The following is a 27,440-nucleotide window of genomic DNA, read 5'->3' on the forward strand; positions in this document are numbered from 1 at the left end:
TACAATATAATGTTATAGTGGCATCTTAAAACAATGTGAACCTAACAAAGGAATAATTACAATTTCGTTAAAATTGGTGAAGTTTTTATAAATTCATAATTCATAACAAGTTCTACAGAAAACCGAAGTAATTATTTATCATTTCGAATAAACAGGAGCAAACGTTTATAAATAAAATGTACGTATGTAATAAATTCACATTGATTTTTACTTCGTATACAATTGATTTCATTCCTAGAAATTGCACATCAACTGGTTCAAAATGGTCGGCGTTGGAATATTTCAATAGAAAACAACGACTTTGAAATAACTGTCTTTATAGACGCAGGATTTTTGAGGTCTCCATGACGGCTTGCCGCTTTCATTCTTGTGCACAAACTTTTATTGTGTACTGTCAAAGGGCGAAATAATCGCGGTGTGAATAATGAAAAGACAATTTGCGTTGACGATGCGAATCCTCGACGCAAGTTCAACGGACGATGCGATGCGTACGATGCTTGATACTGACTCGGACGTCCATCTGACATGTACGTTTACTGAGGTTTATGTGCTCGGGTGTAATCGTTATGTAAAATACCGGAAAATATGTGTTATTTATTGAACTTCGGATGATTTAAATTGTACCTTTACAGGCGAGTTATAATTGAAAAAGTATTCCTAATTGTTTGATTTTAGATATAATAGTAATTCAAATACTCGCGACAAAACTGTATCTAAAGTTACTTTTAGGAAACTTCATAAGTAATTCTCTATTATAGAAAGAAAATGTGTAAAATATATGAAACGAGTATAAAATCTAGGTGGATGGGTGAGTGGAGGCAGGGTGTCGGCACGCAGGCGCGGTAAGGCTTCTGCGCTCGGCCGCGGCTCAGCTCGACGACGCCACCCGCGCGGGCGGACGCCGCACGCTCAACGGCCTACACAACTCGACTATACTCGAACACAAATCGATACCTATTCGATTAACCAAACCAAATAACGTGCCAAATACTCAGCTCAAATACCAACAATTATCACAAAAAATCGTGCCGCTTTAATACTCGCGAATGACAACGAATCATCGTAGAAATGTATTCTGTGATTGGTGTTAGTGAATGGTTAGTGTGTATTTGTGTAGTAGTAAATTAATTGGTGACGATGTATTCATAACACGGTTGTTACGTGTGTGTGTGACATTGAATAGCTTTACAGGTATGTTATAATAAACATTTATTTGTTATTGTAATATATTTATGTGTAAAACAACTAATGATACATATTAAAGTACACTTAATACCTGAAAAAAAATTTTCCTCATTTCTGAAAACCTACATTTTCACACAAAAATGTACTCTCCAATTTTATAAAGAGGGTTTCTAAGAATTCTGCACGTGAGATTATCTTATGAATGAAAGCAATTTCATTTTGTCTGAGCATTTATTTTTCATTTCTAATTTGTGTTTCCTAATATCATTTCCTTTCATTTTAAATGAAATATTGTTTGTCTCATACAAGCAACGTATTAGAAATGTGATAAATTTTGTTTTCATGTCAGGGCATGTCATCTCTGACGTCACGCATTAGCAGATCATATTATGAGACGAATTGAAGATAAATATAGCCTCTAACATACGTTTTTCTACATATTTACATTCCTTTGTCGCTATATTCTTATGACAAAATTTTATTCTGCTTTTATTTGTCTTGCCTTTGGTCTAGCCTATTCCCTTTATAACAAAAGTTCTGGGTTCTTTCATAAAAAGCTTTATTTCGCCTATGTTTAACAAAACAGAGATTTTGTTTGTTTCACAGCAGTTTTCAAAGCAAAAGGTTTTATTTGCGATATAAAATCTCAGCTATCTACGTTTATTCTGTAATAGAGATTACCTCAAACTAGAAGTTGGAGGCAACAATAGGCCTAATGACAAAGGCTTATGACTGATCGTCGACGGTCGTGAGCGCAAATCTAAATAATGAATCCTTTGCCATGGTCAATCTAATTCTGGGTTTCTAGAGGGATCAAAACGTTGACTAATGCCGCAGACTGACCATTTAATTTAGCTTTATGTAAAAAAGGAAACCAGGTAATTTCACGGGACGCAGAGACGTGTTTAAATATTCACAGCTACATTTTTCATTTCAAATTCGGTTTTCATGTCTTTTTATTAAAGTAAAATGCAATTTAAAAAGCTATTCTATAGGGCGCGGCAATTGAAAATTAAATATTGTTATCTTGCAGCATAAATTCATTGAGCACAAAGGTCAGTTTAATGTTCCGTAAGAGATGAAGATAAGGTATATTAGAGTCCATTCAGCATTATAATTAAAGCAACCCATTATTGTTCCGACTGGTAAATGGTATATGAGTAATAGAAGTAGCTTCGAGAATGCTCAACAAGAGCCGAGTCCTAATTCGGCGAACAAAAAGGATAATTCCTGTGCTATTGTTGTATTACAGTAGTGTCGTGCCTTGTGTCTGACATGTTGTTGTATAATAAGGACTAGAGGAAGGAAACGACGCCTCCTAACAGCCTGTTAACATCCCGATGTGTTGTATATGAGACACAAGCGTCTAGCTTCCCGGGAATACTTATAATACGTAACTACAATTGCAAGATTTTATTCTATCCTACTAATATTATTAATGCGAAAGTTTGTGAGTATGTATGTATGGATGTTTGTTACTCTTTCGCGCAAATACTACTGAACTGATTACGATGAAATTTGGTATATAGGTAACTGAAAACCCAGAATAACACATAGGTTTTTTATCCCGGAGTTTCCGAAAGATCGGGATTTACACGTTAATGTTTTCCACGCGGTCGAAGTCGCGGGCGGCCTCTTGTAATATAATATTTTCTTTTACGGACTAAATACGGAATGTTTTGACTAGTTTTAAACTAACTTGTCCGGGGTTTGATATGGGTGCAGGGCTCAGCAGTGACAAGCATAACAACCACTTTCATTCTCGGTGACAGCCACTATGTGTGGCTGACATAACTGGCCTTGGGCATACACAATGAACAATGTTTTATAATAGGCGCGTTGCAATTTTATACTCTGTAACTTATCATGAATAATAAACGGGAACAATTCATAGAAACAGTTGAAATAGAGATATTTTCACAACAATTTATTTTCTCTTTATATTCTAATATAATAAAAGTTAGAAATCGATCCACCTACTTACTTATTTTTATAATACTATGTAGGTAAACGGGGTCAACTACTATAAAGTCTAACTTTAGATAAAAAGGCCTTCCTGAAAATAGAATCGTCGCTAAATAGCTATAGGCTTGCCCTTTTCCACATTGAAACTCAATACTTTTCTCGGCGATCTGCAAATGTACTAAAGCACACCTTTGTGGTAGTCAAAGGTGGAATTTCTTTTCTTTATTTTCTATTCCCGCGAGATTTCTACCGATTGTGACAACACGACAGCTCTCACATTTGTTAACCGAAGTATATTCAATAGCTACGTAATGTTACACTGTACTTATGAATTTTCGTAAGCGTTAAGCTAATTAAAATAATGTCGAGTTGGAATACATTTAATGTATACTTCACAGTTCGTTTACTTGCAGCGTGTATGAAGTTACAACAATTTCGCTTTACACCGAGACGTGACTCCACTTACATTAGCAACTTTACCAACTGCCATGACCTTTGTACGGCGCTACATCGCCCTGTAATGACTTTTAGCGTTGGCATATTAACGACTCAGCCGGATGCTTTTATAAATTTTGCTTTAGTTCATCCTTCTTATGCTTCTTTAAACTTTACTATATTTGGAAGAAAAACGGAAACATCTTAAATAGATAGCCCTATATTTGGATCAGTAGTTACTCGTCCTTTCTGTTATATTGACCAGATTGACCTTTGGATTTCTATTTATATCAAATGTGGAAAAGTTTTTGTTATTTTAGTATCGGTGGCAAGAACTCCACTGGGAAATTAGGTTAGGAAAATATGTTGCGATATAAGCACAAATCGATTCCAAAGATCAAATGTCGCGGTCAAAGGCGCAAATACCCTATAAAGCGAGTGAGTTTATTAGCCTTTTTATAGTACAAAATAGAGGACAATAAAACAATGTTTTTGTATCGGTCGGCAACAGTATTGGTGATTTTTCAATCCATCTTTATGACGCCTTGTCTATACAATGACGTGATTTTGTTTCTTTGTTACAGGATGAGAGGGGCGAAAGCGATATTTCTTATACTTTTCTTCGGTCATCTATCAGCTTTACCAGACACTATACGAATAGGTAAGAAATAACAATTATTGAGAAGCTTTTATCTTAGAACATCAGAGCAGAAATTACGTTGTCTGCAAGGTTTGAGTAGAATGTAAATCTACCGTGAGTGCTAAAGCCTAACCAATAATTCATTTCAAAGAGCTTTACCAACATCAAGGGTCTCTACTTAGGTCTTGAACTCTTACCTTTGCCGAAGAAGACAAACGATTATACCACTAAGCCCTGCCTGCAGACTACTACAGAGTTAATTACAACGAATAAATTAAAGCTAAACCAGAACTTGATTTATGTACGAGCGGGTACATTTTCAATAATCTATATTAAAGTAATGATCTGAATATAATTGGCTTCGTAAGCCGAACCGCTTTTAAAAGCTTTCGGCATTCGTTTAATTTATGTTCTGCTATTTAAAAAGGTTACTCCCATTCGAAATTTCGTTAAGTATCTGAATTTATTTGGGCCTGTAGATATTTCTCGGAAATTATTTGGAGTATAAAGAAGGTCTTCTCGTCTAGAGGTCGATAGCGTTTCTAGTGATATTATCCCGAATTAGGTCCCTAGATTTGGAAAAGTGTCATCGGATTTTGCTGTCAAACCTTTTCGTTGAATATTGAAGTTTGCTGTATAATACTAATACCTACTTAATCTCGTCCTTATTACGTGGGACGTTTTATATCGATTACCGTAGCTCACTATCGTAATTCAAATATTAAAGTTTTCATAACTATTCAGATAGTTAGTCACTCAAGGTAGTCTGCAGATAGATAGTACAGTGTACACCTATACTTGGTTTGATTTCCTTACTTCAAATGATATAAAAATCCCAGTTGTGTGTTAATTAAGACAATTATCATTAAGGTCAGCCGGAAGTCTTGTCCCTACCAATACAACTCGTATCTAAAAGAAAAAAATAACGTATTTGTTGCTATCTACATCAACATACTTCCTCTATTTACATACCAATATTCCTAACTAGTGTAATAACTAGAAAACTTGTGAATGTTGCGTTCATTCGTAGTTCATTGTTCTACTTCAATAAATTGAAAATCATACAAGCATTGTTCTCTCATTGTTCAAGAACCGTATTACATGATCATAACGCTTACACTAGATGTAGAACCAACGACATGTTGATGTCATAATAATGTTATAAACAGGAAAGTTTACCTCGTTCATATGTTGACACAGAACTTATCCGATTGATAGCAAATGTATTGAAAATGTCTTAGATTCGATGATATTACGCAAAGAACGTATGGAACTAAAGGTAAAGTAATTAGTAAGAGGGGTAGAGGAAAATTTAGTTAATTTTAAGAATTCTGTTGACTTTACATGATACCTAATAACTAGAGAATAGATATGTTTAAATCTATTAAGTGGTATGGCGGGTTAAATTTGATGACGCTCTTCACACATTAGACTAACAAGTTAACCTTTTTCGTACGAAATCTTATTTTAGATTCTGATAGGCTTGCTTTTCGACTGCACGTTTGCTGAGATGGCCAATACAGTAATGAAAATAGATCACTATATAATTAAAGTCTGTCATTGACGTGGAAATTAATAGGAAGTCCAAAATTTCATCGAATTATTCCTTTTACTAAAACAATTTTGTTCCCATAGGTGGGTTATTCCACCCTGAAGACGACAAGCAAGAGGTGGCGTTTAGATACGCAGTGGAGCGAGTGAACGCCGACCGAGCGGTGCTGCCTCGAGCCAAACTACTGGCCCAAGTCGAGACTATATCGCCGCAAGATAGCTTCCATGCGTCCAAACGAGGTTTGTGTCTATTTTAAGCTCACAGTACGACTATGTTTTCTGACTAAAATTATATTTCAGCTTTATTTCAGTGTGGTTAGGTTTTTATTTATTTAGAAAAATATTATTTTAATAGAATATGTTTGATTGTTTGGAATGCTGAAAATTTTGTTTCACGTTAATTCTCTAAATTCGTGGAAAAATCAGTTCTCATTAATTATACAATATGTAATCATAAAAACTGAGCGTCACTAGGTACGATCCTTCCAAACTGCGTTTGGTTCAGTTGCAATCGAGTATCTTTCAGTTTTTTTTATAAAAAAGCAACAAAATTATTTTATAAATTCAAACGAGATTCATCTAGATTTTCTTCGTCGTTATGTGTTATCAAAAACCTACTAAAAACAATAACAACAGTTTTATTATTAAGTAACTGCCAAAACAAAAACCTTAGCTTTCTAAACCGGTCTTCAAGTTAATAAGCAAAAAAGAATAAATATAGGCGCACAATAATTTAGACTAACAAAAGTAGTCTGTCAAAGGGAGGAAAAAGTGTCGGTCGCTAACGCGCGAACGTCAACGTTATCGTTCCACTGCTGCTTCAAAGCCATAATCTTTCCGCCATAATATATCACCCAAGTTTCTTTATACCCCTCTCACCCTTTATTTAATGAAGATAGATGGACGTCCATCTGTATGCCACTTCAGAGGACGAGGGAGACTGACCACATTGTACTGACATGACTGTGCCAGTCTCATATATTATTGTGCTGTGATGTTTGATTAATTTATAGTCTACTAGCGTTTGAAAGATCGACTGCTATCTAACCACAGGTAGCTTTCTATGAAAAAATATCTTAGCAAAATTATTAATGCGAAATTTTGTATGCTTAAACAGATGGTTCTTGTGCAATCACGCTAACACTACTGAAGAGATTGTAATGAAATTTGGTACAGAGTCGGTTTATAACGAATAACACAGGAAATCTTTTCACTTAACGTAACTTTAGAAAGATTAATCGGGAAAAATGTATGCTTTACATAGATTTTGAGCTTCTAAAAATCGTTTGCAAAATCAAAATGATGGAAACGGCGCTAAAATAAACAAAGATTACAGTCACTCATTTATCATAGACTAGCATTACATTAATGAGCAAAATACTTTCTAAAGCCCAAAAAAACAAACTAAAAGAGACTTCAACGATTAATGGCACTAGTCTATCGAACAGACATGATTATTTATACAAAAGTATTTTCAAGTCATTAGTGTAGCTATTGTCTCGAATACTTTTACCAGACGAGTCTAGAAAAGAAAACAAAACAAGTCGCGACGTCTTAGAGACGTCGAAGTGGGTTTAATTCTACGCTATTTGAGCTCTAGGAATGTCTTGTTAACATTTGTATTTTATTTTTACCTATTCAAGTACGTAGACTTGGAACAATGGTAATAAGATGTAATTGTATAGACACCGCAGCTGCTTTTGGCAACTTTTAACATGTAATTACTAAGTTATCGGTTGATCATACATGTTGCCGTGCATTATTAGGAGGAATGAAATACATACAATACACATACATAATATCATATTATACCTAAAGGTGTAGGCAGGGGTGTATGAAATAACTCCCACGCTATAACAATGTTAGTCCCATGTAACATTTAAAGGCAAAGCAAGATCAAATGACAAAGTTATCTGTTCCTAACTCTATACTACTACTCTACTTGCATGACTGGTATAAGTAAGAAATATGTATCTAGATAGCTCTTTTAACGTCAATTTTGTCAGTTTCTTTTGCTGTAGCAAATAAGGTGCTATAACTGTAGGTGCTAAAAAACGGTACTGTAAGAGGAACACATCAAAATGCGATGAGCAGCATTCAATATAATGCAACAATATGTAGCAACATCGGAGATAGTTGCCTTCGTTAACCTGTTAGTATTATGTTGCTCTCAAGTGCCTAGATGCACCATACTTAACTGAGGAAAATAAACTTATATCCATACTTTTCATGACTACAAAAATCTTGTCAAACTGAATAAACATTCTGACACTTGTATGATTAATAACATAAACAAAATTACTAAACTTAGGAGAGGGTGTCGAGATCTGCGTTCGTGAAACACTACGTGAGCCGACACAAGCGGTTCGCTGTCAAAACGTAGCAACACGTACCTACAAAATGTATCTTGAAATATGTTTCTACGTAACATAATAAGCTTAGCTTGTTTGAAAATAACAAATGTGTATTACGTGGTATTGCTGTGACAGTTTTGATAAATGAATCTTTAAGTTTTTTGAAGTACAAAGCCTAGTGACCCACCTTGAACTGCTCTCTATAGAGTCATAGACCTACATGCAGTTTTGGGTAGGTCATGGAACCTTAACTTATCCCATACATACTATTACATCACTTTTCTCGCGGCTTTGCTAGCGTGGAATTTCTCCACCTTCGGGGTGAAATTTCCAAAAATCCTTTCTTAGTGCTCCTCTATACTTCATAAGGAATCATACCAAGTTTCAGCTTTCTACGCTCAATAGTTTCGGCTGTGCGTTGTCTATCAGTTAGTCACTCACTCAGTAACTGAAGAGTTTTAGATATATGTTGATTATTTAGCCCGTTCGAAAGGGATGAAAGTAAAAGGTAAAATTTTAGTAAACTGTGATTTTAATGTAAATATTTCCTTATGAAAATCAAAGCTACTGTATGCATAAAATATGGAACTACAATTTTCATTACACATAAAGTACCTACTTACATTCATAATTATTTTGCCAAAAACGACGAGAATGTCAACGATAGGCACGTCGAACGTTTTAACGGCACTTCGAATCCTTTTAACAAAATTATGGTAGTGCCGAGCTTTTTGGACATATTTAAGAGACATTTCATTTTACACAAATAAATGGAATGCAGTTACCAAATTATTTGTTCGAAGTTACAAAAATTTTATATTTTGTATAGGTATAAAATCGTAACTTTTAGCTAAACTTATAAATGGCCTTCCCATACCCCAGATCACATGTATTTTTTTGGAAATGTATGTAAAATAATGAAGGGTATTAAATATCTTATTTATTCGAATATTTGTTAAGCAAACAATATTTTTTATAAAACGCTCAAGTAAGAATAATTTTCGATTTTATCGTATTTTGTAGCGAGTTAGTAAATAATCCCTATCAAATTAAAAAAAACTTATTTTTATTACAATTACACTTCATAAAAAGTCGCAAGAAACGAGAACCGATAAAAGTTGAAATTAAAACAATAAATTCCATTTCACCACCTCCTCAGGACTTTGTTCAGTGATTATCGTAGACTTCCAATGAACTTGATATAATTTACTAGTGGCGGTAAGATAATGACTTTAGTGGCTTGTTCAATCGACCAAATCACCGAGTCATTGGATAAAGCAACTACATTACCCATTCAAGCTAAACGTAGATCAAACTTCGTTTGTAGAAACAGACAAGACTTTGCGTAGGTGTAAAGTAAACTCTAGGAAAACGAAAACAAGTTGAACTTGTATTATGTATTGCACAGTACTTGAGCACGATAAGTAAACATGACTCTTACACATGTAAGTAGCAACAAAGTTAATAGACATAATGTTATTATATCTCCCCAACCAGAATTAAGGGCTGACACATCAAAACTTCACCGCCTGAATTTATATTACAAGTCCTTAGGCGTAACCTGAAATATAAAAGACGGCCTTACTCCGCCCATATGACAAATAGTCTAGTATTTGTAAGCAACGATGTTTCAGAAAATACGTGATTTTTTATCCAGTGGAAGCGAGCGACTTCCTTATAATAATGTAGCAAAATTTATAACTCGGAGCGACCTGACTCAAGTTCGCAGAAACACAATCAGCTTTTTAAGTTGGTATGTGATGTAATAGCTTTAGCCCGCCCGCGCCGGTCACGTCCCATCCGTGACAAGGTGGCCACCGCACCCACTTCTCTCACTTTTTATATGACATTTCTGTAAAGTGCGTTTTCCACAAAATTTACTCTCGACCTCTCACTTATATATAAAAACATCCCAATTCGGTTCTCGTAAGATTAAAACATAAATATTATATTCTACTTTTTAATAAATTGAACGAGATTTTTTTTTCTTCACAAAGAAACTTTTGTACGGAATTTCTAAAACAGTTTTGTTTCTTTATGGCTGTTACTAGAGATTCCTCCTATTCATTTTTCTTGTAACGAATTTTGTATTAAAAAAGACGTATAGAGAAATTACGTGAGTACCTTTGTACTTGTTCTTAATCTAACTTGGTTTATGCCTCGTGTAAGGGATGGTGTAGGTTTATTACTTGAATTAACATAAAAAAACCTTTTAGTGCAGTGCTTTACAACATATTGTTACTGTTAAGCCTCTCCGGTGGCATGTAAGCGTCTTAGTTTGTACGACTTTCTTCATAATAACTAGCAATGAAACCAGTACTAAACTCTTAAGACTTTTGTGATTATCTTCACAAACAGAGGAAAGTCAAAACCTTTATTTTATGGTTACGTTTTGTAGCTAAAGTTAAATTAGGCACTTAATATGTAGTTCATTAGATTCAACATAAACTGTTATTGCTTTGAGCGAAGTTACTTATATCTATAGCTTGATACTTATCAAACGAGAATTGACTAACATTCAAATTGATATAGCAATTATTATCAAAGATTGGGTGATTATTCCCTTTTTTGAATATGCTTATGCGTATAGTTTAGTATAGTATTAATATATCTTTTGCCTATTTTTTCTTAAAACATTTATAACTTTTCTAGACTCATTTCATATTATAAGCAATAACCACACTATAACTAAAATAGATTTGCTCTAATTAAACGTACAATTACAAACAGAGATTCTAATTTGCGGGAACATAATCAACGTGTAATTGCCCGATCAAATGTTAGAATTAACTATGCTATATATTTAATATGAGAATATAATATTATAGTAAAACTAATTGCGTTTAATACTTTCTACAGTTTTAATAGGATAGGTACTCCCGGTCCCGGTTCTTGTCAGTTAATATAACAGTCGTAATGTCAAAGGCCTTTCGGGCGGCTTCAACAACTTTGACACTAGGTTGGCCTCTAACCATATGATAGAAAGCTATAGTCCACTCAAAAAAGCAAGTGTAGAGTGAATTTAGTTATCCAATAAGCGATAACCACATAATTAAAATCCAAAATTACAAGTCTGTAGGTCATTTAGTTCCGAAGTTAAGCGTTAAGCAAAGTTTCGCATTTATGACACTCACTCACTCATGATCTGAAGAACATTAATTTTAACTATTTCGGAGCGAAAAAACTGATGAGAATATCGATAAAGTGTGCGTAACAAAAGTTGTAGACAATTTAATTATCTTTCATTATGTAGAAAACACTTTTTCTCTACGATGAACCGTTTTAAAGATATTAGTGACAAGTAAACTAAAAAAATGGGATCTTTAACCCCCTCCCACCACCCCGGCGCCCATCCTAGAAGCGAGCATTTTTAGTATGTTTACACCCTAAGCATCCTGAACAAATTTCTGAAGAAATTACTTAGGATCCCGCTCACGCACTCTACACCCGCTTTTGGATATTCTTTGAGCGGACATTATTCTACATTGTAGTTACTAATATACAGGGTGTAAATGACAGCTAACCGAAAACTTTACTGGTAAGTTTGTGACACTGTATGCGCGAAATTTACTCCAACGATATTTCTCGGAAATGATTGGTTCCCGAGTTAGTCATTTTTGAGCGTTCAATGTATAGTGAACAACGCGATGTATCTCCGCGCATGCCTACGAGATTTCTGGCGGCGGCGGTGCGCTGAGCGACGACATGTCGCGACGCGTCGTAGGTACATACGCGTACCACCACGTCTATGCGCTCACTAGTAGGTATGCAACGCTATCATTAGATAACAATCTTATGTATCGTTTATGGTATCGTAAGTAGGCCCGTATGTTACAATAGCTCATAGTAAAATTGTAAGTAGGTAGGTACCTACTTGGCTTACGTGAAATCAAACAATAATAGCAAAATGTAACCAATAATAAGAAAGTGCTAAAACAAATTGTTATCAATGTCTATCAACACGCAAATACCTGGTGTATGGCGAGAGTTTGAGTACCTTTGGATCCGGACGTACAGGTGCAGAGCACGCCGTGCACTTCCACGTGCTTCACCATACATAACACATCAACATTTCTTCCTATTTACGAACACAACTGCACTTCGAAAACAATAACAACAAAAATAATAACAATAAAAACACTAACAACTCAAAACCGGAACAATAACAAGTAATAATAAACAGCAGTTCACACACGACACGACGAATAGGACATAACGAACGACACCGGTGAAGAGCTTCCGTCTTCCGCGAGCGAATTGCTCGAACTATCAATCAAAGAGAGCCGCCGGCGCGGGCGCCTCTCCGCTCACTCGCGCCGCCCCTCGCCCGCGCCACCCGCTCCCTCCGCGCCGTCCGCCCGCGCGCCGCCGATTTGGTGACGAGCGACGAGTTAGGATCCCAGCGAGAGATTAGATTCAATAAAATATTGATGTGGCATTACTATTTTCACTTGTCACAGTTGTTACTGGTTGCATTGTAGTTTTATTCAAATACCAAATAACATTACAAACATTATTGATGTAAGTTTAAAATACTTTGATATTTATAACATAAAATCAGCTTAAAGTAAATAAAATAAACACGAAACGTTTATTTAATAAACCATAAAAAATGTAGGTACATAACAATGATAACAATCAATATCCATTAATATTCTTATCAGAGAAACTAACTTATCATAATTCATAATCCCCGGAGAATTACTTAGCATCCATTTTGTCGCATCCCATCTATGTAACATCCACGCGCGGTCACGGCGTCACGCGTCACTACGGCCATCTACTTTTCGAGTCGCACCGCGCTTGTATGAAGTATGAATGAGCGTGTAAATATCGAATAAAATTTTGCAAGAACAAATGGAACAAAGCGACAATACATGTTAAATTGTTTATTAGAGATTTTTATAGCGCTAAAGAATATCAATAGGATTTTTTGTCGTTCTGTATGTATTTGTACGTGTAATAATAAGATATCACACATTTTAAATCTTATGAATTTACCTTTTATCGGAGAGCGGGATAATTATGTAATTTTCATTTTTAACATAGAACAAATACTAAGTAACGCTGCATACTAGTGAGTGTGAGGCTGACAGCTGTGTGCGTAATCGTGTCTGTGTGGCGCGCGTAGGTACGCGGCGTGACGTCGACCGTCGTGGCCGGCCGCCGCCGGCGCGGTGTCGTTGGCCGAACAGCTGATAGCGAATTTATACGTTGTTTTAATCCATTGCTGTTTTTTGTGAAAAACAGTAATATGACGGTTTTTTTTTTCATATTCATGTTGCATTGTGTAGTATTAACGAAATAATACCAGAAAAAATTAAAAAAAACGCATAAACAATCGGAAAAATCAAGAAAAAACCGATGAAAATTTTCAACGCCATAAGCACCAGAATCGTGTCTAAAGTCATTTTTTTTCGTTTTCGGTAGGCTGTCTGTTACACCCTGTATAATGTAATGATTAGCATTACTAGTTTTATAATTATTTAAATAAATAGAGTAATGTATTTTTTCTTTGTCTAGTATGTCACCTTCTAAGAAGCGGAGTGGCTGCTATCTTCGGGCCCCAATCAGCGCCGGCGGCGGCCCACGTCCAGTCTATCTGTGACACAATGGAACTGCCGCACTTAGAGACCAGATGGGACTATCGCACTCGCAGAGAATCGTGTCTTGTCAACCTTTATCCACATCCCGCCGCTCTCAGCCGGGTGAGTGCTTTATTTTGTCAATATAAAACCAATCAGATCGGGGATTTGGGAATAATTGACGGAAAACCAATAATTGTTGAGTTTAAGCCGAAAAGTCTATTACTGCGATATTAAAACAGTGATTGAGAGATCCCCGTTGAGTTATTGGCTTTGCCAATATTAATCCAATTTGAGGTTATTGTTGACCGTATTTTATTAACAAATGGGAATATGTTAGTGAAGACTTGACAGGAATAAATTATTTTTAACCTCCAGGTACTAAAAAACATTTGAAAACTTCTATTGGTACCTACTTCAAAAAATACAGATGACTCAATATTCGTTAATTAATTAAACATAGTAACAAACCGGTACCTAAAACAAACATCTAAAAATACAAAGGCACATCCCAAACCCGGCCGCTCTAAAACTCACAACAGTATTTTACAAGTGTCAAGTAACTATAATCGGGCGCGCCGTAGAGTTCACGTTACGCTACAACCCGTATCAAATCCAAATTGCCGCCACATCCGTGACACTTCCAATCCTAAAAGCCACAACGCAAAAGCTTATAGAACTTCCCACCTGACAACATATTACATAAATGTAAATCGTATTAAACAGCTTCATTTGATTTATTACACATTCATAGAAACTGAATTACTGTTTCCGAACTGTATTTCACATAATACCAAGTTAATTATAAACCGAACACACACAAAGGAGATTATTTGAGCATTAGTCTCGTAATTGTGTCTTTTATGATATTATCATGATATTGGGGATTTGTGTGTTCCGAGCTATAGCTAAATTATACCGATAATATTGTTTAATTGCCTGTTCCGTACACATGTTTGATGCTAATTAAATGTACGCCGTGGTCCCCTAATCCGTTGGTTCACAATACATAATGTATGTGTCTATTCAAAGCAACGTAGGCAACGACCGTCTCGTTTAGTACAAAGAAAATCCTACATTGTACCTAGTACAGTCCTAATCCCTAAATAATTTAGGTCTTTGTTGAATCTGTCACAGAAAACTTTGTTAATTAATTATCTTAATTGCGAGAAGTGGTGTTAGTATGCGAGACTTAGTCGAGCCTATCGCGGTGAGCGTGGCCATTGAAAATGTTTTCCTTGTCGGGGACGACAAAACTCCTCCCGAAGGGGTGACTTTTAGTGCGGTTAGAGAAACCGGCAACTATTTAATCCTGTTCAACAGTGTTTTGTTGAAATTGAATATTCTCTCAGAATAAAACAAATACTCTCTATTGTCTCTACCAGAAAGTCAGACGACAGAGACTACTTAACTTTTGTGTCGAAGCTATTTATTTTGTGGAATACTGTATAGCAGTTAAATTAGTCTTCATGTCTGTACATTTGCACTATGTGCCGCAGCTTCAGTTCCCGAATATAACTAAAATATATTATGTGTAATTTACATGATACGCTCCTAAAAGCTGAACGCTAATAAATACTCATAAAACTGTAAAAAGAAAACCACTTCGGACAGTCACTATTGGGAACATAGAGACATTAAAAACCGGATCTCAATAAAGATCTAGGCCTACTCATGCCAAAAATACATGCATTTTACTTTTTCTAGTAATAAAACTTACTTTAACTTTCAGTACATTCAATGGACAATATTTTATGTTCAATTTTAATATGTAACTGAGGGTTAAAGCTCGCATTTGTCACACAGAATCTGTTTTATTAAAATACTCGTATCCACAGCGGCATAATCCCATCGATCGTTGCAGCTGTGGGTCACGAGAGCAGGTATATTGATACAGCCACTAAGCTGATGGGGAATCAGTAATGGGATTATGCTATCACAGACTCACACTCCATAACTCCAAGTGATAGTCGTATCGTAAAGCACTGCGATATGGAGTGACTATTGATTAGGAATGATTTCATGAATATATGCATACCTATAATGTACATAGGTATGACGTATTCTAGTAGCAGTCGGTAGATATGTAATGATTTGAGGTGTATGCAAAGTTAAGCGCAATACACACCAAAATCACCGATCCGGAAAATTTTTGGACCGGGACTTTTACAAACATACAAACAACGAACATGTAGTATAAATAGACCCGAAACAACGATTTGTGGATCGCAAAAATATTGGTTCCGTATAAGAATCACAATGGTAGCGGCGTGGCGACCTTAACCGCTGCAGAGGCAGACTTGGTTGTGTATTGCATTTATCATAGTCATACTGGACGTAAGATTAACCATATACTTTAATTGTATCAGTTTGCTATTTCGTTGAAAAAGTACCTCGTAACACTAGATTATTTAAGTCTAAGTCTAGAACTTGTTTCTTAAAATAGAAAAGTGGCTGTATAGTCAAACGGTTTGTGTTTCAAAACAAAAATATTTTTAAGCAATAAGTTAATACTTGAGGCGTTATTCAAACGAAATATTAAAGTGTAAAGAATCAAATTCAACGCCTTTGTTACTGTCAAAGAGATTTAATTATTTTCGCTATTTAAACGAATAAATTGCCCCTTAATTAAACCCCTTTCTAATTTAGAACTATTTTATGTTAAAACTGAATTACATAATCCTTTGTCTACTACTAAACTGGTGCAAACAAGGCTATTTATAATTAAAATACTCACTCAATTAAACAGTGGATTTGAACTACAGTCAACTTGGGTAACATTGAATCGTTTTTTCATATGAAACCAACACAATTGATAAAAGTTTGCAAAACTAAAATGAATCTTTCATTTTATCAATTGTGTTGGTTTCATATGAAAAAAATATTGAAAATAGTTCAAATTCCCACGTTCAATGTTACCCAAATGATTCAAAGTTACCCAAGTTGACTGTACATAGTCACCAGTATATAAATTGTCATTTGGTAAAGCTAGACAGATAACAAATATAAAAATGAATACAGACACGATATGGCTATTAAACGCACATGAGGACGCGGGTTCCGTCGTTGGTAAAAATGAAATTGTCTACCGACCCGGAAGATTGGACATCCGCAATTAGGTCGATCGCCCAAACGTATAGCATAGCCCTCACACAATATAGGATTGAAACGAACCGTAAAGTTGAAAGAAACATTCCCATATAAAAAATATTTTCCCATCCGACCGATATAAGCCGGTGAAATTGTATTAAATGAAAACAATTTTATGTGCTACGTAGCTTTCCGTGGCTTAAAATTATCCAGCTTTTGAAACTGCTGATAGGATTAGGTAGACTTAAAGTTGATTATGAAGTTATTCATTAGGTGGTTTAACTCATAAATTCAAATTATGTTTAGCAAAACGTTGAAAATTCTGCAATATTTTAGGCCTACGTGGATTTGGTGAGAGCGTGGGGTTGGAAATCTTTCACGATAGTTTATGAGAACAGTGATGGGTTAGTTCGTCTTCAAGAGCTACTCAAAGCGCACGGGCCATCAGAACTGCCTGTTGCTGTGAGACAACTGCCAGATTCTCATGATTACAGGTATGTTACATATCAAACACATTTTGGACACTATACGAACAACACTAAAGCCCACATTCCCTTACAGACCATTGTTAAAACAAATAAAGAATTCAGCCGAGTCACATATCGTCCTCGATTGCGCCACAGAAAGGATCAGAGATGTACTTCAGCAAGCACAACAGATAGGCATGATGTCTGACTACCACAGTTACCTTATAACTTCTTTGGTAAGATTTGTCCCAAGAGTAATATTACGAAAGTTTTGCGCAATCTCGTATCGAGTTCACGTGATTTAACTTGTTAACAGGACCTTCATAGCGTAGATTTAGAAGAGTTTAAATACGGCGGGACGAATATTACAGCATTAAGATTACTCGACCCTGAACGTGCCGATGTGCAGAGAGTCGTACGGGACTGGGTTTACGATGAAGCGAGAAAAGGACGTAAACTACAACTGGGACACACCACTGCGAAGGTAATTACCCATTTGTATGGAGGCCAATGATAAAGTTATTAGTATACAAGTGCTGTATTGAAATTAATTGTTTGTTTACAGGAGAACATGACCTTCATAAAGGTAAGTTTCCACATTACACGTGTAATTGTAGTTTATGCTTACGCTTTACGTAGCAACATATATGCCTAAAGCGGCTACATAAATGGCTTATGTATTTTCTTTTATTTGAATCCTACAGCGTGATTTTTATTTGTTTGGTAGAATTTTCTTGTTTTTATTTGTGCCGTGATTTATTTTGTGTTGATATAAATCTGGTATAAGAAGGTATCGTTTTGTAAACAGACGGAAACGGCTCTGATGTACGACGCGGTACATTTGTTCGCGAAGGCGTTACACGATCTTGATACGTCGCAACAGATCGACGTGAGGCCCCTCTCTTGTGAGGCGGAGGACACGTGGCCTCACGGCTATAGCCTCATCAATTACATGAAAATCGTAAGTATGTTGTGTTTATAGACTCTTTACATAATTGCCATGCACCAACTTTCGATTGTATTCCATACCCTCAAGAACAAACAAAGTGTTTGTTTACTTTTGTCTCACTTAAATGTACTCACTCTTCACACTCACTTAAATTAGAATAAAATATTGCATATAAAGCAAATATAATAATGGAAACATGTGTAAGATAAAATACTCATATAGTTTACAAAACAGTATCTGTGCATCATCATCTGTTAAGAACGAACATATAGAGAAGAAACAAAAAGTTTCTCCTTCACTCTATTATATTTAGCGATCCTCGTAAAAACAAGTCTGTTTACAAACACTGGCCAGACAATAAAATGCACTAAAGCCGTCGTAATAAAAAGTGGTCGCTGGTCATTGAACAAAGCTGCGGCTACATAGTGGGATTAAGTGCTTTACGTGAGACTTGACGGATTAGCTGCTACACCGATGTACACACTACTTAAGCGTCGTATTTCTTTTTATGAGAGACTAAGAGCTTGTAACATTCACGATAAACAGCAGACGAAATAGTTACATCAATTCATATTACCCCACCATTAATCGTATTTGCCACCAATAAACACTTAATTTCGTTAAATTGAGATTTCAAATTAATTTATCACCAATTTAAATTATTAAATTCATTTATTATTGCTCCACTTTTTAAATGTCTCTACCAATAAATTACCAATTACAATCGGAGTACATTTACGCTATCGAAAAGCTAACTAATTATTACACGCTGCTGAGTTTAATCGAATCAGTTCGCAATTATTAATAACGAGTCAGTTGAAAGGGACTTCAGAGTATTTTCTATAATTAAATTCCGTTTCTGGCCCAAAATATAAACTTACCTGTAAGTTCCCGATCTCTAAATGCGATTACGAAAATATCTGGCATAATGTTTAACTCGTTAATTCAATGAACAGGTCGAAATGAAAGGCTTAACCGGAGTGATAAAGTTTGACCATCAAGGATTCAGAAGCGATTTCACTCTAGATATAATTGAATTAACAAGGGACGGACTGCAAAAAGCCGGCACTTGGAATTCCTCGGAGGGTGTCAACTATACCAGGTCCTACGGCGAGAACCAAAAGCAGATAGTGGAAATACTTCAGAATAAAACTCTCATCGTTACAACCATTTTGGTAAGCAATAAATAACATTCAAGATATAGGCATTAATCCACCGGAAACATTTTACTGCTCTCCCGTGGCCCACAAAAGCAAAATTAGCGTATCGCGCATATATATATATGAATGTTCTCTCGAGAAGCAAAGAGGGGATTTATGTAGACTGGCACACAGTAAAAATATATTCCCTGAGAGAAAACATTCAAGCGAGGCATATCCGTATTCATGACTTGATACATATAAAGCTCTAAGCAGAAACACAGGAGACAGCAAACCTGTGTTTAAATAAAAAAAATCACTCGGGCATTTCTTCGCGCTCGCTATTTACGAATTCATTTCACGTGTATTCCCCAAGTATGTAAACTCTGTTTACTGATATAGTAATTCTTTTTTAACACATTTACATATGTTAATCTGGTTGCTAATTCCCTAGAGTGCGCCGTATTGTATGAGGAGAGAGGCCAGCGAGAAACTAACGGGCAACGCACAATTCGAGGGCTACGCCATAGATCTAATTCACGAGATATCTAAAATTCTGGGCTTCAATTATACATTCAAGCTGGCGCCTGACGGTCGATACGGGTCCTACAACCGTGAGACTAAAGAGTGGGACGGAATGATAAGGGAATTGTTGGAACAACGAGCCGACCTCGCCATCGCTGATCTCACCATTACGTACGACAGGTAACAATGAAAATAAGCTCACCTAATACCTGCTCAATGGATTGAAAATTACACTCCACTTATCTAAATCTCTTTGAGAAATAGATATGAAATCAGTTAAGGAAAATAATTATTACAGGGGACTGTATTGTTTGTATCTCATTACAATATTTGGGCGGCGACCTTTTGTGAGCGCGTATTGTTTTAACGGTATTCATTGTATTATTTTTGTTTGCGCAGGGAGCAAGTGGTCGACTTCACAATGCCGTTCATGAATCTCGGTATCTCAGTGCTGTACCGCAAACCCATTAAGCAACCACCGAACTTGTTCTCCTTCCTATCGCCTCTTTCCCTCGACGTGTGGATTTATATGGCCACCGCGTATCTTGGTGTTTCGGTACTGCTATTCATACTGGCAAGGTACGTATGCGTAGATATACATTGTAACGAAACGTTATAAAATAAAGCATGTAGGTGAATATTGCTCGATAATTTTGGCACTCCTTACAAAAACATTTGATCTTATACCAAGGCAAATTGTTCCTGGAATCTAAGAGTTGGGGTTGAAGATTGACCCGTTGTGACTGCGAGAAGTTCAAAATATATTCAGATTGTTCTAAATAATTGTTTACCGATATCCGATAGGTTCACTCCATACGAATGGCATCAAACACACTCACCTGAAGGCGACAAATTGGAAAACATATTTTCTCTAGCAAACTGTTTGTGGTTCGCCATCGGATCTCTCATGCAGCAAAGCTGTGATTTTTTGCCCAAGTAAGATAATATACAAGAACCCCTAACATTAACTTTTATTACTAAGACTGCAAACAGCAGTTTCAAACTGGAAATGAAATTAAACCTGTTTTTCAAATTTAATTGAAGAAAGAAACCCAATAGACATTTAATTCGTATTCAAAACATCTGTTTCATTTCTGGTGATAAAAATAGTGAACTCAGCGAAGTCCACAAGAAGAACATGAAAGAGGGGTCGTTCAATCATTCGCCAACTTACTCGAAAGTGAATTTCAAATCCGGAACTCATTCCTTTGAAAAGCGTAACTTTGGTCCATATCGAACTAATTACACTCTTGTTACGTTCGAGGATACTGGCCTGTAATAAAGATTACGTAATAAGAGTCGTCGGAAGAGGCTGCCGGAGACGCAGCTACATTACACGAGAAACATTTAATTTATAAAATAAACTGTCTCGTACAGACTACGAGGCCTCGAAAATACAATATATTAAATGTGATTTAACTCGATCCATTTGTAATGAAATGCAAATATTTTATCGAATACATTTTTCGTTTGTTTAATTCGTATGTTGACGAGTACAAATACTCGTGAAGTTGATATTGGAAAATTTTACGGTATACTGAGAAAAAGCATAAAAATATTGTGCGCCATAACCAAAAATATCTGTACCGTATTTTTATATCTGTTTGTTCAGAAAAGAACGCGCTACGGCGAGAATATTTCGATGTCCCAATTTTGAAATTTGGAAAAGTATTTTCTTTTCTGAAACGTTGGCAATTACTCCGGGTGTCGAGGTTCGCTAGAGTATGTTGGCAAAAGATCAACAAATATTTTGTAAATGAATGACGGGCCGTATTTGGGCGCAGGTTCAGCCCGTACGAGTGGGACAGCCCCAGGAACTGTCTTGACGAGCCGCCGGTGTTGGAGAATCAGTTCACTCTGTTGAACTCGCTGTGGTTCACTATCGGATCCTTGATGCAGCAAGGTTCGGATATCGCGCCGAAGTAAGTCTCTACTCAACGCCTCTGATGGTTACAATTCCGCCAAGAATGACACGAAATCCGAACAGAAGATCGAAGTCTGTTGAGCGAATTGATTAGAATTGACAAAAATTAGGACCGAAGCGAGGTCGCTACTTAATGAAATCAGAATGGGTAAAATTGACTCGAAGAGCAATCTTGCTGTAATTACAAAACGGAAATGTAGCCTTCAGTTGCAGAGCTTGGATGAAGAACTCCCTTTTACTAATTAGTTTCAAAGCGACCACAGCCCTTTGTGAATTTCAAGCATCGGTAGTCGCCTAGAGTGTCCAATTTAAATAGAGACGTGTCGGCAATTTCGACTAGCCTTGGTTTTCATTTCACAGTACTTAGCTAAATACCTACAGTTGATTTAGTAGCTAAATAAACAACTAGTTTCGACATGGTATCTGATCGTGCACCCGACATGACTTCTGTGCTTGTGCAGTATCCACAGCTTGCTGCATCAAAGTTTGTTAGATTAATGGACATTAGATATTGGTTTTACATCTGAACCACTCAAGATATTACAACGTGTTCTCAGATATAAAATTAATGTCTATATTGTTGTAAATTTTAGATAACTACACACTTACTGCATTCTACACGTTTACTTCAAAAGTTAATGTCAAACACACAATTCAATTGCAAGTTGAGCCTCGATGTTTTGCGTGTCCAAATAATGAATGTCATTTGTCATTTCAACATAATTGCGCAATTCAATTATATTTACATCAAATATATCATCGAGGCTCAGCGACAAAACAAAAGCAAAAGAAAGAGGACGTCTTTTGTTATTGTTTTGTACATGTTTGTTTGGAAATAATGTTATTCACACAACACTGTTTGCGCCAGAGCGGTGTCAACCCGTATGGTTGCTGGCATGTGGTGGTTCTTCACTTTGATCATGATATCATCGTACACGGCCAACCTGGCCGCCTTCCTTACCGTGGAACGAATGGACTCGCCCATTGAGAGTGCCGAAGACCTCGCCAAACAGACCAAAATCAAATATGGAGCTTTGAAGGGCGGATCTACTGCTGCATTCTTTAGGGTAAGTGAAAATATATTTGGTTCTTAATGCTTATTTATATGTAAAAGCAGAATTATCAAGACCGAAAATTTTATCCCATGGGTGTCGTAAGGGTCTCTGAACGAAAATAACACCACAACTTTCTGAGGGAACACGATCAATCATTACGTTTGGACATGCATAACATGTAGTTCAAAGACGGGTTTTCGCGATGGTCGCGATGCGAAGATCCGTACGTGATAAATATTTGACCGTTGGATGAAATGTGCTACGTTAATATTTATAACATTTATGACCGCCTTCCTAAAGGAGTCTTGTCCACAGATATTATTGGTTTGTTTCTAACATACCGTAAATGATGACTAATTAATAAAAAATCGCTTAATTCTATTAAATGCTACAACCTTTTAAGGAATGACTGTACTAAAACCATAACTCCCGAAGCAGACTTCATAAAGAACAAGCGTCCCTCAAAATAATATTACATCGTTTTTTTCTGGCTGTTTGTTTACCTATAAAGATAAGTGCCATAGAATAAACATGTCGTGTGTTGAAGACTCACCTTATGAATTTGGTGTTGCCAACAAGGACCTCATAAATATGAAAACGTCTCTGAATTTTGTCGTTGAGCGATGTTAGACATTTATGGAACGTAATTGTTTACAACAATATTGTTGGGAACCTTTGACGTATTGCCTTCAAACTCTTATAATATTATTTCGTCCGATTGTTTTCTCAACAACTTCTATCATAAATATTGTAGCTTTGATTTTTTATGGATCGTTGAAGTATGATTGAGGAAAGAAGTATATTTTTCACAGAACTCTTATTACAACAGTAAGCTTCATTTGTTTTTAGAATAAAGGTTATTGACTTCTTGGATATAACCATTTTATTTCCTTGCTTAAATTAGTGTAAATTCGATAGGATTCGAACTTCTCAACGTACCAACGCATGTGGTCATTCATGGAGTCTGCTCGTCCATCGGTATTCGCAACCAGCAACAAAGAGGGAGAAGAAAGAGTCGTGAGAGGAAAGGGCGCGTATGCTTACCTCATGGAGTCTACTACCATCGAATACGTAGTTGAGAGGAACTGTGATCTAACGCAAGTCGGAGGAATGCTTGATTCTAAAGGATATGGAATTGCTATGCCACCTAGTAAGTTCCTTAATTTTAATTATCTTGATTGATAGTATTAGCAGGTAGGTATTTTGAAAATTACCGAAATATCGACAAACTACTTTTAATTAAAACAAAAAGTTCTCATGACTTTCATAAATGCCATACCGTTAAAAATTGGTTCACACAGAAAATACTGCGCGTGGAATAATGAGATAACTTTTATAACTGACGACAAAATCAGGCCTAGTTTTATTCCAATATAAACTTTCATGAACGTAGTTGACTGATAATATGCGAGAATATTTTTATATAAGCTCGAAACTTTATAGGCGGTGTATGAAAAGTGTGGTGCGTACTCTTGACTGTATTTAACGCTCGAATTGTTTTGTAGACTCTCCATACCGAACGGCTATAAGCGGAGCTGTTTTGAAACTGCAAGAGGAAGGAAAATTGCACATTCTGAAAACAAAATGGTGGAAAGAGAAGCGCGGCGGAGGGTCTTGTAGGGTAAGTAAAAGGAAAACGACGTCGTTAGCTACTCGTAGTGTGCGCAGCGCGACATAAAACTGTTAGATGACAGCTCCCAATTCCTCCTGTTGGCCATCTTGCCTCTCATTGCGTTTATTTCTCCACTTTTCTATCACTTTTGCCAAGCTTTCTCAAATTAACGTAAAAGATACTTACAAGAACTTCTAATCCGATTAATTAGTAAGCATTGAATTGAGATCCATTTTTAATTACCTCGCACATAAAACGAAGTATCAAAGAAAACATTTCATTGAAACCAGAATTAATTCATGCCAAAAAAGAATTCAATTAATTTAGCTTCTCGCATTTTGTACACAAAACTTCGCTAAAGCGTTTTTGAAAAGGGACAATCGGGGTCACGTATTCACATATTGAACAATGTTTGAATGAAACAGGATGAAACATCAAAGTCGTCGTCGACGGCGAACGAGTTGGGGCTCGCGAACGTGGGCGGCGTGTTCGTCGTACTAATGGGAGGCATGGGCGTCGCGTGTGTTATCGCTGTCTGCGAGTTCGTCTGGAAATCACGTAAAGTCGCTGTCGATGAACGAGTGAGTCATTTTACATTAAGAACTAAATTCCTGATTTTTAAATGTTCTTAATAATTTAAAGGCATTTTAACAAAAATAATTCGATATTAAGTTGCCGGTATCATACTGTCATTATGTTTTTATTTAACGATGACCTTCTTTTGTTCTAGGTTTATTTTTAAATTGTTCAGTATAATTTTACAGTAAGTTATTTTTTCATGTTTGGGTTTTTTCAGTAAAGCTAATTATTTTTAAACTTCACTTCAAAGTTTTGTAGCTAGGCACTGTATATTTTATTAAAAATAAGTCCTGTTTTGTATGTAAGTTGAGCTAGATGAGAGAAAAATACATGCTTCGGAAAGTTATAACTTAAATTATCGTATTTCACGCTTGCAAAACTGTTCGGAATACAGAAGGAAGAGGTAAGATTTTAGAACATTAAACTTATTAATGTTGATATGTTACGAGTTCGAATATATCTAGCATTGTTGTTTGTGCAGGCGTCGCTGTGTTCTGAAATGGCTTCAGAGCTGAGGTCTGCGCTGAAATGTCCGGGCGGGGGCGGCGCCGGCGCCGGCGGCGGGCCGGGGGGCGCCCGCGACGGCGCCGGCTCGCCATACCTGCACTACGGGTTCAGCACCAAGAGTCAGCTGCACTAGCGGCCGGAGCCCGCCTCGCCACCCAGCGACGTGTAGCCAGGTGCCGGGCGGACGCTCACTTAAACCCCTCAATACCCGCGTGCCGGAGCTCCGGCAACTGTGAATGTTCAAACTAGCGAAGGATCGTTTGTCGACTCAAAAGGTAGCGTAGATGTTTACGATATATTATTGTAAATAAATTCATATCTTATTTGTATAGAATAAGCGCTGTTGTAATGTAAGCACCCCGATGTTACGATATCTGAAATTATTTGATCGAGTTCATTTGTAAATGAATCATGGTTTGTAGCGTCCCTCTTGCCAAAGAATCGTGTGCCAAATTTACGATTTATTATAAGTACTTTCTCTGTAGTGTGCTGAGTAGCACACTTGGCGCGTAACAAGTTGTTTTTTAATCTGTGACTTTTGTACTATTGTATACCTTTACGTCGATCGACTCGAGATATACGTTACATCATACTTAGTAGGTATATCGATGTTTTATAATATAAATCGATTAGAATAAATTGACATTTCATTAAAATATATATAAGAGAATGTTAATATTTCCAGTTAAATGAATCTGTAAATAAATCGACACCCAATGAAGCTACTGCCAAGGTACACATACCTATTAGTAAAATTTACACGTTTAAATATTTTTACCTGTTTGTTTTTGCTGTGATTGATCAGAAATATATAAATTCTACGAAGGTTTTAAGATGAAAATTGGTATAATTGAGTTAAATTGATTATGTGTAAACGTTATTATAAAATGGAATAACGATCAAAGTTGGAGCAGTCGCGCGATGGAAGTATTATCGTTATATTGAATAACTGATATGAATACTGTATGTAATATACTTGTAATTGATCTGAACGTTTGTAACGACACGGCTCAACATGTGCCAATATCCGAAGTTCACTGTCTGTATTATATTTTGTAAGTTTACATTGCCGAGTTTAAATAAATAAATCGTTTTATTAACATTCATGTTGTTATTAATACACCCCCTGAGTATTTGCGTACAATATTTATTATATCTGGGAAAATACGACGATCTGTCGTGTTTACTCGTGCGATATTACCATTTTCAATAAGAGCTTAAAGTTCAAACAGGAAATAAATGTATTTACAGAGATGTTTCTCGGAACATTAACCTATGATAACCTTCTGACAAACACAATGTGGGTAAATAATGATTTGAACATGTAACTCATAATCACATGCAAATATCTAATGTTTACTGTCGAAACAAATTGACTGATTCTGACGTAAAAGGTGAACTAGGAATAAAATAAATAGATAAGAAGGCAGGTAAGTTACCCCTAGTTCATGACCGTTTTATAACTTTTATACGAGCTTGCTATACGAAGTTATGCTTGCCCGTAATTTATATACGAGCCCGGCTCGTAAACCGTAACACCTATCAAATATTGCTTTGTCACCGGCGTAAAGTGTTTTTTATATTTTATTGTACACAAAAATATTTCCTATTGCGATATTCACTATATTTGTAACAGTAGTCGTAAAATCACAAATTTATCATTTTTTATGGACACAATTGAACTCTCATGTTCGACATATAGAACGAATCTTATACCTACATATTTACCCTGTATAGTGCTGTAAGAGCTTCAATAGCATTATGTAAGCTGATTACACGTAATTGGACCCATATCCATATTACATGGAGCCTAGAACTTCAATATCAACACGAAAAACATGTTACCAACATCAGCTATTGAACCACAAGTCCTACATA

The 27,440-nt window shown here is 36.2% G+C and overlaps 1 protein-coding gene across 4 annotated transcripts; it reads left to right on the forward strand.

Moving 5' to 3' along the window:
- Positions 1–868: 868 nt before the first annotated feature.
- Positions 869–26,664, forward strand: KaiR1D (Kainate-type ionotropic glutamate receptor subunit 1D). Of its 4 annotated transcripts, XM_076119410.1 has the most exons (19): positions 869–1,191; positions 4,170–4,246; positions 5,861–6,016; positions 13,654–13,838; positions 17,142–17,299; positions 17,367–17,508; positions 17,589–17,756; positions 17,838–17,858; positions 18,081–18,233; positions 19,178–19,396; positions 19,815–20,065; positions 20,285–20,464; positions 20,690–20,821; positions 22,678–22,876; positions 23,783–24,014; positions 24,370–24,485; positions 24,902–25,057; positions 25,450–25,458; positions 25,537–26,664. In XM_076119410.1, exons 2-19 carry the CDS (start codon positions 4,171–4,173, stop codon positions 25,693–25,695), a joined length of 2,712 nt encoding a protein of 903 aa, XP_075975525.1. In that variant the 5' UTR covers positions 869–1,191; position 4,170; the 3' UTR covers positions 25,696–26,664. The 4 variants fall into 4 exon arrangements, with proteins under 4 accessions (XP_075975525.1, XP_075975524.1, XP_075975523.1 ...); XM_076119409.1 differs by lacking the exon at positions 25,450–25,458; XM_076119408.1 differs by lacking the exons at positions 20,690–20,821; positions 25,450–25,458 and adding an exon at positions 21,670–21,807.
- The last annotated feature ends 776 nt before the right edge of the window (positions 26,665–27,440 follow it).

Source organism: Anticarsia gemmatalis, chromosome 10 (assembly GCF_050436995.1).
Source record: "Anticarsia gemmatalis isolate Benzon Research Colony breed Stoneville strain chromosome 10, ilAntGemm2 primary, whole genome shotgun sequence".
Classification (NCBI taxonomy): Eukaryota; Metazoa; Arthropoda; class Insecta; order Lepidoptera; family Erebidae; genus Anticarsia; species Anticarsia gemmatalis.